Source organism: Ambystoma mexicanum, chromosome 8, assembly GCF_040938575.1.
Source record: "Ambystoma mexicanum isolate Mex_15411 chromosome 8, UKY_AmexF1_1, whole genome shotgun sequence".
Taxonomy (NCBI): domain Eukaryota; kingdom Metazoa; phylum Chordata; class Amphibia; order Caudata; family Ambystomatidae; genus Ambystoma; species Ambystoma mexicanum.
The window spans coordinates 422,184,952-422,199,513 of NC_090929.1; the positions used below are offsets into that span (position 1 = coordinate 422,184,952).

A 14,562-nucleotide genomic window follows, 5' to 3' on the forward strand; every position below is an offset into this window, starting at 1 on the left:
CATCCAGGTGGCCTGGACACGGCCATCGCTATAGGATTCATTTCCTGGGGGTGGACTAGTGACGGAGGATCACCTGGATGGGGGTCCTTTGGGAGTGGGACACCGACTGGTGAGATGCGGTATCCCCCTTCTTTCAACACCTTTTCCCCATTCTACCACGTAGGGTATTCTAAAACACTGCCCACCACACCCCCTTTCCTACACAAATACTTTCGCACAACACGAAAGACAACGGACTAACACCAGAGCCGTTTACCTGACATGTCCCAATACAAGGATCAGCAAAGTCAGGCAATTGACCAGAATCACACACACCTGACAGCCCTTTGCCGTCCCCGCAGAGATAAAAGGTGGAGCACAAAAGCACACAGAAAGCAAGGCAGACCGCACAACGTGAGAGCTAACTCAGCACGGCAGTTCAAGAGGAGGTGAAAGAAGGCGAATACCGAGAGGGGGACAAGGAGAGAAGTAACCTTGCCCTTTCCGAATAAGGCCCATGAAACCTCCACAGATGGAAACATAAGACTGCGTACAAAGGCCAACGAGTGTTGCAGCAAATGTCAATGGTACAAGAGACTCTCCTCTACTGATTACCAAACCAGGGAGAGACGCTTGCCTCAGGGGTACCAACCTTGACTCCTAAACCAAGCGGTTCATCACAGCCGGTGAGTCGAGGGGAGTGTCGATAAGAAACCAAACTGTGTTGAATGAAAAGTAGCAAGAGCTAATTGAAACTTTGAAAAGATACAAACTGTGAATAGTAAAGGGAAAACCAGCTGCAGAGGAGACGAGCACCAAGTGGGTGCAGACTCGAGAAACTCTGGTTGAGCCCATGTTGAATTAAACTACTATTACCAGAAGCCGCCAAGATAGGTTAAAGTGGTCATACAGGAGGTCTAGCAAAATCCCAGTAAAGTCGAAAGTCTTTGACCATCCAACTGTTAAGAAAGAAGAGAAAACCGTTGAGAACGTTAAGGGGAGTGAATCCCGTTAAAGTGAAAAGTGGCAAGAGTGAACCCGGAGGAAGGATGCCGATAAAGAGGGACGAAGTCTAAAGTCCCGAGAAACAGTGTGTTGACAAAGGTGTACTTGGCAGAGGGATGTCCATGAGAACTGTTTTAAAAGACATTAAGATTTGTGAACAAGAAAACAAGCCATAGTGAACCCGCAAAGGGAGGCTGAGATTTGAGAAGGGTCTGAGCCCAGAAGAGGGGGACCCAGGGGTGTAACCATCACCTCATGTGCAATCCGAAAGGAACTTTTGTTTGTTGTTTTCTTTTTAAACCTATCAGGCCCTCGGAACCAGGAGACTTAACCATCGAAGGCCCTGATATCAATAGGAACTGTTTTGGGATCCAAGCCCAGAAGAGGGAGATCCATGGGGTTACAAATTATCACCCAACAACACGAGGACCAAGGGTCAGCTCCCGGAAGAGCGGGACTGAGGGGTCAACCATTATGACCCTAATTGACAGCCATAGTGAACCCGGTGTAGGAGGCTGAGATTAAAGAAGGGTCTACGGCCAGAAGAGATGGTCCCAAGGGTGAAACTATCACCCAACGTACATTTGCAATAGAACCTATTTTGTTTGTTATTTTGATCCTCGAAGGCAAGAGACTTTATAATAAAAAGAGACTGGCCATCAAGGCTCCAGATACGCTGAACCAGAACTGTCGGCTTGTGCTGAGGAAAGCTTGAGCGTGTGCTGTGCTCAGATGTGCCACCTTATCCCAATCTCAAAACGGGGCGACTGTAAACCCTATCCCACACTCTTTCTATACTTAGTTGTAAGGATTTGGCAATCGTTTTGTTTAGTATAGACCATTTATCTTGACAGGATGCCACAAGGACTGCCTTATTTTCATTTGATGGTCGACGCTTGCTCCTTCCCACCTTAGCTTTAGGTTTAGGTTAGGCATTTTTCCAACCTGCATACAGTTTAATAAACAGCCTTGAACTGTGATCACTTGGACCTGTCTTTATTGTTGCCACCATGAGTTCCTTACACTGCCCGGCTCCTCACCTCGAGTGAATCAAGCAGAGCCCAGGCAAATACCTATGATCAGCTTCAGTGATACAGATATGACACCTGGAATCTGAAGCAGAACACATAAAATCCCATGATCCGCTCCCCTTATAGTAAAACATTTCAGACTCTAGCGATCACCCCTCTTCCGTTCATCATGTTTGGTAAAACGAATAGAGCCATAGAAGGACAAGGCACAGACAATAAATGGTGGTGGGGGCTGCACAGTTAACAAATGCCCAGCAATTACTAATGTAAACCATTTTATTGTTAGCACCTGCAGTTGTTTGCATAGGCAATTGAAATTGGATGGGTGTTGATACTTGCATGTCAGGGGAGTGTATGTAGTAGGGCAGGAGGTCGTTAATTCTCACAGCATTGCTTAAGTATGTGATTTCTGAGTGGTTTTATAAGTGAAGGAGAGAGTTAACTGATTGTAACATTGAAGCTGCACTAGCATAGTCTCATTAGAATGTGTAAAGAAGTTAGATGCCCCCACACAAGTAAGTTTAACCCTCCCCATCCTCTCTGAAGTTAGCACCTCTTCCAACATTTTGGGGGGCGCCAATGATGCTTCCGGCCTGGTGTGCAATCTGGTCTAAGACCGGCCCTGGACAGACGTCACCAAGGTTTGTTGTGTTTATTTTTGTTACTAGCATAGCGTTCTACATCAATGACGGGTCGTTTCAAATCTCTCATTGTGAAGTCATTGGTAGAAGGAAGGAGATAGGAAGACGCACCGGAAAGATGACAACATGCCAAGTGAAGAGTGGGAGGAGAAATAGCGGGAGGGAGACAACCTCCTGTTATTATGCCTGCTTGTATAGGTCATCATTCTACTGCCGGTGGCCGGGGTGCAAACATAAATTATCACAGTCTGAGTCATTAAAACTTAACCAGTGACATTCACACAGCTGAAGAAAATTGAAGGAAATTGGCACTTTTTAAGCATGTGGTCAAGTGTTCTATCTCCTCTGGCCTGGGTGTGTAACCGCCTCCCTTGCACACCAGTTGATCAGAAGTGGCTGCATCGGGAAGGGCACCTGACAGTGCGCATGATTGTCTTTGTTTTGAAACAATGCCCCCCAATCCATCAGATTAGGGCGTTTGGGCCAATCATTTAACCTCTTTGTGTCTTGTTTCTTTGTTCTTTACCATTGAAATTACACAGAATCGGCAGGCCCCCACCGTACAAACGGTTGATTAAATTACTGGTAGTAATTGGAGCATTTTAGATGGTTTCACTACAAGACGGACCTAAGTCCAGCGCTGTTAATGTGATGTTGTCCTTGATCCATCCTCAATGTGGTCCCTTTATAAAAAGTGCCACATGGCGTAAAGCTTGCGACAAGTGCCGTCTCCGTGCACGAAAAGCGACCGTTTTTACTCCATTGCAAATAGAACTATTCTCTGAATAAGCACCGACATTCCTTGCCGTGATACCGTTTTTTTTGTTTCAAGATTTTGCTTGTAAGTGTCTAACGTTTTATTAATATCCTCAAGCCATTAACTTCAATTCAGCCTATTTGTAAAGTTATTTGATGTTATGTTATGCAAAAACTTTTTTGAACTGGGAAGCAAATTCTTTTGTGCTCAAGAGAATTAAGCCCAGGGAGCATTTGTTATGTATTTTGTACCAGCAATCAATAAATTCTTTATGACCACAGATTGTGGGATGGGATTAGATCCAGTGGAATAAATGCAACTTTGAAATATCCAGTAAGAGTGATTGCGTGTAGTTTATAATTCATCATCTTCCTTAGTAAATATTCCTAGTTTTTTAAGAACTAATATACCTTTTTACTTCCAGTCTGAACCACAAATACAACCTCTATGCTTCAGAGACTTTACACCTTAGGTTGTGTTGAGAGATTACTTGGTTGTGGACGGAACATTCTCCCTCTTTGTATATTTCACCTAGTTTCGCTGTTCCTGTTGGTACTGAGTGACTTTTTGGTTCAGGTTCATCCATGATTCTGATTTACCCACATTAGTACCAGGTGAGGGACAATCAGATTGTTAAAAACGATCTGATTGGCCCTCGCCGAGTCGTTACCTGGATGGGAAAGACTCACCTAAAGTGCTCCGTTTGGAGCACAGAGTTCTTTCCCTTTCTCCCCTGGCCGCCATGGAATCGGAGAAGGGGCTTCACGTAGTCTCTTCTCCCTTTCCATGGCGGTCATTTTGTTTGTTTACTTTTTTTTCAATTTTTTTTATAGGCGCCATGGAAAGGGAGGATTACTTGTAGTTCCTGATCTCCTCTGACCTTCCCCTCTCCGTCCCTCTCTCCACTCCTCTCTCCTGGAGTGATCACTTTCTCCTATCCTCCCACATCACCCTCCCTACCCCACAGGCAAAGCCACCCTCTTCACTACCACCCACCTTCTCGGTCATCCGACCCATGAAGCGCGTGTCAGTTGAGGCTTTTGCTGCTACCTTCTCGCCCCCGCCTCCCCCTTCGGCTGACTCCCACCCTGACACAGCCCTCTCCATGCTCCACTCTGCTATATCTAATACTCTTGATATCCTTGCCCCCGTCATGAGAATCCGCCTGAAGCCCAAAGCCAAATGTAACTCCTGGTATGACTCGGATCTCGTCACCCTAAAACGCAAGTGCAGGGTGGCAGAGAGGAAATGGCGTGCTTCATGTTCATCCTCTGACAAACTGGCCTGCCGCCTGCTCCAAAGGCAATACCGGCTCTCCGTTCTCACCAAGAAGAGAGCCCTTATCCAAGCCCGCATCTCTGAGGCATCAAACAACTCGGCCGAACTCTTTAAAATCCGCAAGGAGCTGGCCAACCCTGCTGCAGTCTTCTCTACCTCTCCTGTCCCCTCCCAGGCCCTCTGCACTGCACTGGCCTCTCACTTCATCTCAAAAACTCAGGACATCCTGTCCTCGCTCTCCTCCTTTCACCCTCCCTCTCTTCCCGGCTCTTCCTCTGACCCTTCTGCAGCCACCCCTCCTCCCTCCTTCTCTGCCTTTCCACTTTTTTCTGCTGATGAGGTTTCCAGACAAGTCCGATCTATGAAAGTCTCGTCTAAACAGGTTCACCCCTGTTCTTCCAAAACCATCAAGGACCACATCGACTCCCTGGCTCCTGCCCTGGCTGATTTTTGCAACCACTCCTTCGCCTCTGGAGTCTTCCCTTCCCCCCCTCAAGCACTCCCTTGTGCACCCCCTCCTCAAGAAACCCTCTTCCGACCCTTCCTGCCCGGCTAACTATCTCCCAATCTCCATTACTCCCTTCCTGGGCAAGCTCCTGGAGAAAAATGGCCATCTCCCAGCTTAACCTCCACGCTGAATCTGTTGGTAGTCTTCATGACCATCAATATGGCTTCAGAGCTGCCAGAAGCACGGAAACTGCTCTCCTCAACATCCGTGAGGACCTGCTCTCGAACCTCGATTCCAACACTCCGTGTGTTCTCATTCTACTCGATCTCTCCTCTGCCTTTGACACTGTCAACCATGCCATCCTGCTCAACCGTCTCCGTGATAACCTGGGTATCACTGGTCAGGCTCTGGCGTGGCTGACCTCTTTCCTTTCCAATCGACCCTCCCAGTTCCAACTGGGGTCCTTCCTCTCTGACATCTTTTTCTCCTCCTGTGGTGTTCCCCAGGGATCTAACCTCTCTCCCTGGCTTTTCAACCAGTATCTGGCACTCCTTGCCCTCCGCATCGCCGCTCTCTGCCCCAACTTCCAGTGCTATGCGGACGATACCCAGCTCATTTTCAGGCTACCCTCGGCCTCCTCCTCTCCTTCCCTCATCTCTGACTGTCTGTCTACTATCCAGGAATGGTGTGCCGCCAATGACCTTTGCCTTAATGCCAGTAAGACTGAGATTCTACTTATCGGCACACCCACTCCCTCCTTCCCTGCAGCTCTCTGGCCGGCCTCCCTTGGCCCCCTTCCTGCTCTCCTACCTGCAAGGCAAAAAACCTTGGGGTCATCTTCGACTCCACACTCTCCTCATATATCAGACGTCTCTAAGAAGTCACACTACCAGCTGCACCTCCTCAGAGGTATTCTTCCCTTCCTCTCCTTCCCCCAGAAGCTCACTGTCTCCCGAGCCCTGGTTCTCTCAAAGCTGGATTACTGTAACAGCCTCTATCTTAATCTGCCTGCCTCCACTCTCTGCAACTCATCCAGAACAGAACTGCGAGACTTGTCCTTGGCCTCAAGCCCAGGGACCGTATCTCTCCAGGACTGAAATCTCTACACTGGCTCCCAGTGGCTGCGAGGATTAACTTGAAAACCTTCTGCATTGTCCACAAGGCCTTCTGGGGCCTGGGGCCCAATTACCTTCAACTCTCTCTTCCTAAATATCTTCCTTCCCGAGCCCTTCGCTCATCCGTCTCCAACTCCCTCAGGGTCAGCCGCTTCTCGAAGCAACGAGCTGGGGGTAGATCTCTCTCTGCAGCAGGGGCCTCCCTCTGGAACAGCCTTCCTGCCTCCCTGAAACTTGAGGAGAACCACCTCCGGTTCCGGAAGCACCTCAAAAACTTCCTCTTTGCTTCTGCTTTCTCTCTCCCTCTCCCCTGCTGAACAGCTTTAATTCTTCACTGAATCTGCTCTGAATCTGCAACTGGGCCACTCTCAGTGACCTCGGTCCAGGACCCAGCCACTCTCCACTTGCACTGCCTCCCTGGCACCCCCCTGCACTGCGGGACCGTCACTGTATCCTTACAGCCCCCCTTCCCAGCACTTGTTCTGAATCTACCTTGCACTTGCCACCAGCTGGCCTTATTTATTATTTTTTTTACGCTACTTACCTTGTACTGCACTTCCCCCCCATCCCCTTCCCCTTGCACTTTTCCCTTCCCCCCCAACCCTGCACTTGCGCGATCTGAATGACACCTGGCCTAGTAGGATCGTTGTCTGTCTTCCCCTTGTTCCCCCCCCCCCGCCTCGTCGCGCCTTGAAACACTTGTGTATAGGCGCGTTACAAATGCCATATCATATCATATCCCTGGCGGCAGCCATTTCTTTACTTTTTTTCTCGAGTTGAGAAACGGTTTCAATACTATTTCTCTGCTTGAGAAAAAAATGCTATTAGTACCCTGGTACTAATAGCAATAGAACCCCCAGAGGGAGGGCATTACCGGTCAGGTAATGCTACCAGAGCTATGTTGGAGCGCGAACAATTGGACATGGGGCATTACCAGACTGGTTACACCCCCTCCCCACCCCCCACACCTGGGTTCTATTGCTTCAATGGTTATGCATGACATGGTCCTTCTCCCTAATTCAGTTATTTATCTGCCGTCCTTGGAAGCTGTCTCTATGGAAGGATCTGTTGTCACCAGCCTGCAGCGAGATGCTTTACACAAGTAGTATGAACCTTCATGCATGGCGGAGATACCAGCACTGGGACCACTCAAATGTGTTTATGACGTTATCTACAAGAAGTCCTCCTATGTAGTCGATCTATGTGTGCAGGCGAAAGACGGGTTTTATTTTTGTATCCTATCAAGGGTACTGATCCATTTGCTATCCCTGCTGGCTTTGTTCTTAAATTTATGTTGGCCCACGCTAAAAGGGGGTATTTTGCTGGTACTGTAAAACATTACATGACTGCCACTTCTGTGGTTATTCGTATGCCTGAAAAGAGCTGTTGGGTTTCCAGTCTGGGTGTGATGCAGGTTTTGGAAGGTTTAACTAATACTTTTCACCAGAAGCATTTTATCGTCCCATTTTAGGATTTAAATTTGGTGGTAACATTCCTGATGGTGACTTTTTTCAAGCCTTTACATTATTGTCCATTGTGTTTCTCATGCAGTAACTTATCTTTCTGGTGCCCAACATGCCATTTGGACACCAGAGTGAGCTTCAAGCTGAGTATGGCAATCAGCTTATATGTCTCCTGGACTAAGTTTTGTTTATGTATATCTGTCTCTTTGTGGGATTTTTTTGGCTTCATAAGCGCTAAGCTTTTATCAACTAAACACTATATTAGTGGATTGCACTTTGTATCAAGACATGCTATGGCCTTGTAGGCAAAGGAGTTCCCTTGTGTGCTCCCTTGGAAGGGGCAAGCAACTGTGTTGATCCAATTCTGGACATCTCGTAGGCTGCTTCGTGGGCTTCATTGCACACATTTCTAAGGCATATTGCCTGGATTCTCTGCTTGGGTCGAACACCTGTCTTTGTGATGTGCTTAGCAGCTTCTTCTGGAGATTCTGGTTTGTTCCTCACATTCCTGGCATCATCCTTGTTTGTACTGCTTTGGGAGTCTCATCAGAGGAGGAATCTGTAGTGGAATGTACCTATTAGAAGAACAAGTTATTTACCTTTTGTATTGTTCTGTCAAGTTCGTTTCCAATATCCGATAAGTTTCCAAATTCCTCACCTGTTCCTTCTTGACTCGAGGATGAGGACCCCTTCTTCCTTTCTTCTCCTTCTTTTTTGTAGTCTTAATTTCCCTGAAGAGGTAAGGCTTCCCTCTCAGAGGGAAGCCACTATGTCTGCCTGGAAGCTGGCAGACTTGCGTCCCCTTCCCCGAAACAGCTAGACAGGGCAAAAGCCTATACAGGCAGAAAAACCCCTGGGAGGTTGCAGTGAAGTGAAGAGACGACAAACGGCTCCCGATAGGGCCCCGGATTAAAAAGGCTGTCGGAGAGTCAAGAAAGGTAGTCTTTATGAGTAGGATACAGATGTCGAAATTCACAAGCCCAGAACTGAGTACACGGAGAGCTGGAGTTTGGAGAACCAGCGTACTGCAAGAGGGCACTGAGATCCAGGTTAGCGGGAGACCAGAGTACAGGAGGGAGGTACTGAGGATCGGGGAAGCGGGAGTCCTGGGAACCAGAAAACTGGAGAGAAGCACGAGAGCATAAGAGGGAGATGCAGTGAACCACACAGAAACCACGGGAAACCAAAGAGAGGAAAACCCAACACATAGAAGGAACAAAAGCAACAATGCAGAGTAGATAGCAAGGACAGGCGTCTTACCCCTAAGGAAATCCAGAGGGTTGCAACTTGCCCCGTCAGGAAACCCGATTGAAGTTATTCATTCAAGCGGCGGCCATGATGGAAACAACTAGCGTGTTGCAGCACGTTATGGGCCATTAATGGCGGATGGTCCATCGGCTCCATAGGCGCCACGGGGAGACGGGTGTGACAGTCATTCTTATGGATACAGCTTCATCATGTAGATTTCTCAAAAGCCCTGCCATTCTACCCTCAAAACATGTCATTTCTGCTATACTGGCCTCTGAGGGTAGGGTAATTTGGTGGGAATGGTGGAGGACATGGGACTTATGTTCTTCCCTTTATATATCTCTGATGTCATGACTGGAATAATGGGCATCATTGATGCTGTTTTGAAGTCAATGCAGTTCTGGGAGGCTTATGAAAAAAACTCAAGTCAATCCTACACCTGGAGGGTATTTCATCAATCGAGGAATCGTGTGGGAAGAAGATTGGCTCCTTCAGAAAGAACATTACAGAAGGTAAGTAACTTGTTCATCTGATCTGCTGCCTCTCCACTGCCTAAATTCACCTAGTACTGATATTGCTGGCTGTCCCTGCATTGCCTATAATCCTGTCATCATATGATTCCCAATCAATGGTTTTCTGGTTCTTAAATCTATTGCTTTCAAGATGTGCAGGTATCTTTAATCCCAAAGCATGCTGTCCACCCATTGAAGTCTTTCATGACTAGCTGCTAAGTATTTTTTCAAGTCTCTCATCCCACCATTGCCTCACATGCCCCTGTGCTTGTGGCTATATTCATATATCTTGCTGTTCAAAAATGCTTGTCTCTAGTCCCGCCATCTCTTGCTTTCCACATGTGATTGTCTTTCTGCTCCTGTCACAACTTGCTATGTTAAGATGCTGCTCTCTCTGGTCTCACATTATTTTATGTGCATGTTTGCTGGTCTCTAATGTTGGCAGATTTTGATTTGTATTTGGTGGGTCCCGTTAGTGCCCCTGTCTTTGCTGTGCCGATGTGCCAGTCTTTAGTCCTGCCATCAATACTTCATGTGCATGCTGGTCTCTGTACTCATTCTTTCAGCATCTGTGCAAGTAATCTTGTCTCTAGTCCCACTATCATTTTCTTGCAGTTTTGCTGCTCTCTCTACTCTTTCCGCCACTTATTTTGATTGGGTGCACATATTTCTTGTCCCACCATCACCTAGTTTCCATACATCGACATTTCTTGTGCTTTCAGTCTGTTCTCACCTCTCCTCATACTTTGTTTGCAGGCTTGGCATGCCTGGGCGGTGATGAATTTTGAGGCTGTGCTCCACTACAAGCACCAGAACCAATCCAGGGATGAGAAAAAGAAACTGCGGCATACCAGTGGCACCAGCATTACCAGTGCCACCAGTGCCAACACAGACGGCAGCAACAGCGAGAGTGAGACGGAGAGCATTGAGGGAAGCCCAGTACCATCACCACTGCAAAAGAAGGTGTCAGAGGTATGTGTCTACCTAACCCCTTAGCATACACCTAGATCTTCATGGCACACGAGAAGAGGATGCACCCAGACAACCTTGGCTCAAATATAAAGGGCACACCTTGCCATCCTCAGTACATTGAAAGATAGCTTGGCATATCATACAAGCAGAGGAGTACAACGCACCTGCTAATGCACAGGAAGCTGTGACAACGCACAGACCTTGTACAGCAACAGGATACACCAATAGGAAATCTCTAGGTGGTTAGCAAGGGGGCACTGTGGATTAATTCCCAGACCAATAAGATGTTTAGGGCAATTGAAGACTATTTACACCAAGAACATTAAGGACATAAACACTAGTAAATTAATTCTGAAATTGCACTTAAATGCTCATGATTAAGACCTAAAGGTTGTGTGTTTGTGGGTAATGACTAGGCAGTCTGGTGTTCTTTATCCCGGGAGAGGGCACGTCCCATAATATTGTGTTGTCAGTTTGGGATTAAGAAGCACTGGATTCCAGGTGTAGAAGATGTCACTGCATTGAGGAACTGTGATCTGATGGTTAGTATGTTTTTGTACTGAAAGTAAAAGCTGTGGACGGATGGTTAAATCGGGTTAAGAAACTTTGGGTTTTAGGTTAAGTGACTGAGGATTTCAGATGTAAGGATTGGGATTTCAAAATAAGGGGCTGTGGGCTTTGGTTAACATAGTTAGATATTTTGTTCCATACTACATGTTATCTTGCAGGCATTTCATGTGTGTACATTTAAAAGTTTGGGGCTTCTGTTGATTAGCTGATGGGCCAATGGGGTTGTGTTTTATCTGGGATTAGAATAGTGACTGTCAAACTGTGTTATGAGTGCCAATATGTGTACCTTATCCCTGACTGTCTAGAGGGCAGAAGCTATGCCTCAGTTCCCCTGGCAGTAGGAGCTGGGAACAATTTATAAAAGGCCAGCTACCAATGTTAAGTGCTGGTTAAAACTGTACTTATTGTATATTTCCACCTTTAGACAAAATCACTGTTGACCTCTCATAGCAATATTCTGTTCCATTACTCCTACCTAGACTTTTGGAAGGGCGTTCAGTACTATCATTATCTTCACCATGCATTTAATTTATCCTTATCCAAGGTTTGGTGGGCGAAAGTAATGGTGCTGTACTTTGTAAAGCCGATTTTAGTGTTGTTTCAAGCAGCTCCTATCTAATTTAACTAGTGCTCAGGTTGTGTAGAGCAGTTGGTTGTGCTGGACTTAACACTACAACGCTCTAAACCAGGGGTATCAAACATAAGGCCAGCGCACCACATCCTTATGGACATCCTAGATAAAGGCCCTCATACAGAATGAGTGTTGCCCTTTATTGCAGCCATGTCTGACCCAATTGGTGCATTGTGGCAGAACCCTTGTTCCACGCCAATCATAGACCCTGGGCTAACAAAGAAATATAAACCAGCCAGGGAAGATTTGCCTTTCCGTTCGGTGCACCCTAGCCCTGAAGGTTTGGTAGTTCAGGCCATAACGGTGAGTTCACAATCGGCCACATCCACCTCAAACCTGCTCACAGACAGAAAATCAAAAGGACTGACACCCTACCTAAGAAGGTTTTTGCGTCTGGGAGCATGGCTCTATAAACAATCAATGCCAGCTGTGCCTTTACTAAGTATTCAGACATACTGTGGAGGACAATTGCTGAGGCGGCTGATCATCTCCCAACAGGGGAGCTGAGAGATGGTTTTGTAGACACAGTGAGCGATGGCAAAGAGGTTACCTGTGAGGCTCTGCAGATGGGTCTCGACACCGCAAACTGCATTTTCCAGGCTTTGTGAATATGCACAGTGCTGAGGAGGGCAGCGTACTTCCACATTTTGGGTTTGTTGCGCAATGTGGAAGCCAAACTCTTAGATATGACTTTTGACTGCGAACATCTGTTTGGGCCAAAGGCAGATTAATCACTCGAGAAGTTTAATGAGTCAAACCTGGCTGCTAAGACTCTATGGTTAGTGGTGCAGCATCATGCCAAGCAGTTCTTCAGTTTTGCCTCTAGAGGCAGGGGGCTACAGGCGATACTCGGCTGCAGCAAGGCAAGAGGTGTTTTTTGTGCCCCGAATAAGGCGTTTCTAAGGGCCAGCAGAGTTCAGCAGCAATTAACCTGGCGGCAGTGCCTGTTAAGCCGCTTTTGAGTTCTCCTCGCGCATTTAACCGGTTGGATGGAGGACCTCCAAGCACGAGGACAGGTGGAAGACGATAACATCAGACGCCTGGGCCTTGCAGCTTGTCAGATGGGGGTACTGCCTGCCTTTTTTAAAAAGGCCCCCAGACTGACCACTCCTCCTTACCCCCCCCCCTCTCTAACAACCGGAGCAGGAGCTCTAGGAAGAACTGAGAGCCCTGCTGTTAAAGGGTGCAGTGGAAGAGGTATCACCTGAGGATAGAGGATCGGGCTGGTATCCTCCTTTTTAGTACCCAAGAAAGGAGGAAGACTCCATCCCATCCTGGACCTCAGGGCTTTGAACAATTTCGTGAGAAAGGACACATTTAGGATGGTGACGTTGAAGGAAATTCTCCAGGCTCTACAGTAGTTCCGATTTCTGTCCCTAATTCTTGTATCGTTTTTGGGAGTGTTTGCACTGGGTCCGTTAGGGGTAACCAGCATATCGTCAGCATATGCTATGACCTTGTGTGTCCTCCCTGCCATTTCTATCCCTTTTAGGGTAATAGTCGCTCTGATTCTGAATAGTAGTGGTTCTAGGAAAATAGCATATAATAGGGGGGGGGCAAAGGGCAGTCTTGTTTTGTGCCTCTGGTGATCTTTACTCTCCCTGTGACTTCACCATTTATGGCTATTCTGATGGAGGGTGAGTTATAGTTTGCCTGAATCATTTTTATAAACTGTTCCCCCGACTCCATGTGTTTCAGAGTTCTGAAGAGGAGCGATCATTCCACTCGTCGAATGCCTTTTTGGCGTCTACCGATAGCAATATCGCCGGGGTCCGAGTGATGCCTATCGTCTCTACGAGGTGTATGCAAGGCCGTATCTCATTGCAATTTGTGATTCAATCACACTGATCTGCTTTTTATTTACTTAATAATGTCACACTAACTGTGACATGATTTTAAGAGCGAGTCCTAAGCAGCAGTATTACTAATGGTGAAGATGGTGTTCAGAGTGCATGGTGTGCGGAACATGCAGGCGAGGCAGAGGTGATAGATTGGATCCATTACTGGGCCCAGCCCAGGCGCCTCATGTTGCCAGTGGAGCATAGTGAATGGAAGTTAGTGCACCTGCTGCTGCTGCTCTGTGCCGTGGATGTCTTAAACGAGGGCACAAGATTGGTAGGCACATTCCTTCCATGGGTTTGTCCCGTTTATCCAGCTGCGGATGCGAGGGTCACATCTCATGCTCGAAGTGATTCCTTTGCTGATAGAGCTGGTGTTTATACATTCAGTCAAAGGAACATTTTTTTAGACTTTATTAGCACTCTCTGCCAGGGATCACCAGACATTGTGAGAGCATTAGTTCGAGACAAGAAGAGCGTTGTTACAGTACGATTTTGCGTGTCCTGCCAGGTCTTTGTGCCACCCGTGCTGCGGGGTTGTGGGAAGGTGAAATATATATTGACGTCTGTTCCAGTGTACACCACCACACAAGCAATAATCATAATTAGCATTGTAATGTGTTGAATGTCTATTAAGAATGCATGCGTCGTGCCCCTTTTCAGTGAGCCGTCGCAGAACAAGGATATTGTAGCTTGTCTCTAGAGGCGCTTTTAGCGGTTTTTAAACGGAGTAAGGCAGTGGATAGCTAGGGTGTAATGAGGCATATTTGGAATCCAGAAATTGGAAAAATACCATAGTTTTTAAAGGTAGCTATGCACGTTACTTCTCAGCAATAGTTACTTAGCCTGCCGAGCTGCCTTGTCAGATTTCTACTCCAGCAATAGCGACATTTCGCATGGTCTCACTTTACATGTATAGTCATTGTGAGGGGGCAAAGTTAGGCTCTCTGCTACACTATTCATGGTTTAATTAAGCTTTAACCCTCCACCACCTCTGATATTCTTTGGTGGTTGCTTAAGCAGCTTGCTCAGTTTCCGAGCCCACATGAGCAGTGCAAATTGCTGAGGAAAAAC

General features: G+C 47.0%; 1 protein-coding gene across 4 annotated transcripts in view; it reads left to right on the forward strand.

Moving 5' to 3' along the window:
• The window catches only part of MTOR (mechanistic target of rapamycin kinase), a 2,476,747-nt gene that overhangs the window by 1,527,403 nt on the left and 934,782 nt on the right, over positions 1–14,562 (forward strand). For all 4 annotated transcript variants that reach the window (XM_069609933.1, XM_069609934.1, XM_069609936.1 and 1 more), the window contains one exon: positions 10,234–10,449. In XM_069609933.1, coding sequence (XP_069466034.1) covers positions 10,234–10,449 — 216 coding nt within the window. The remainder of the gene's footprint in view (positions 1–10,233; positions 10,450–14,562) is intronic.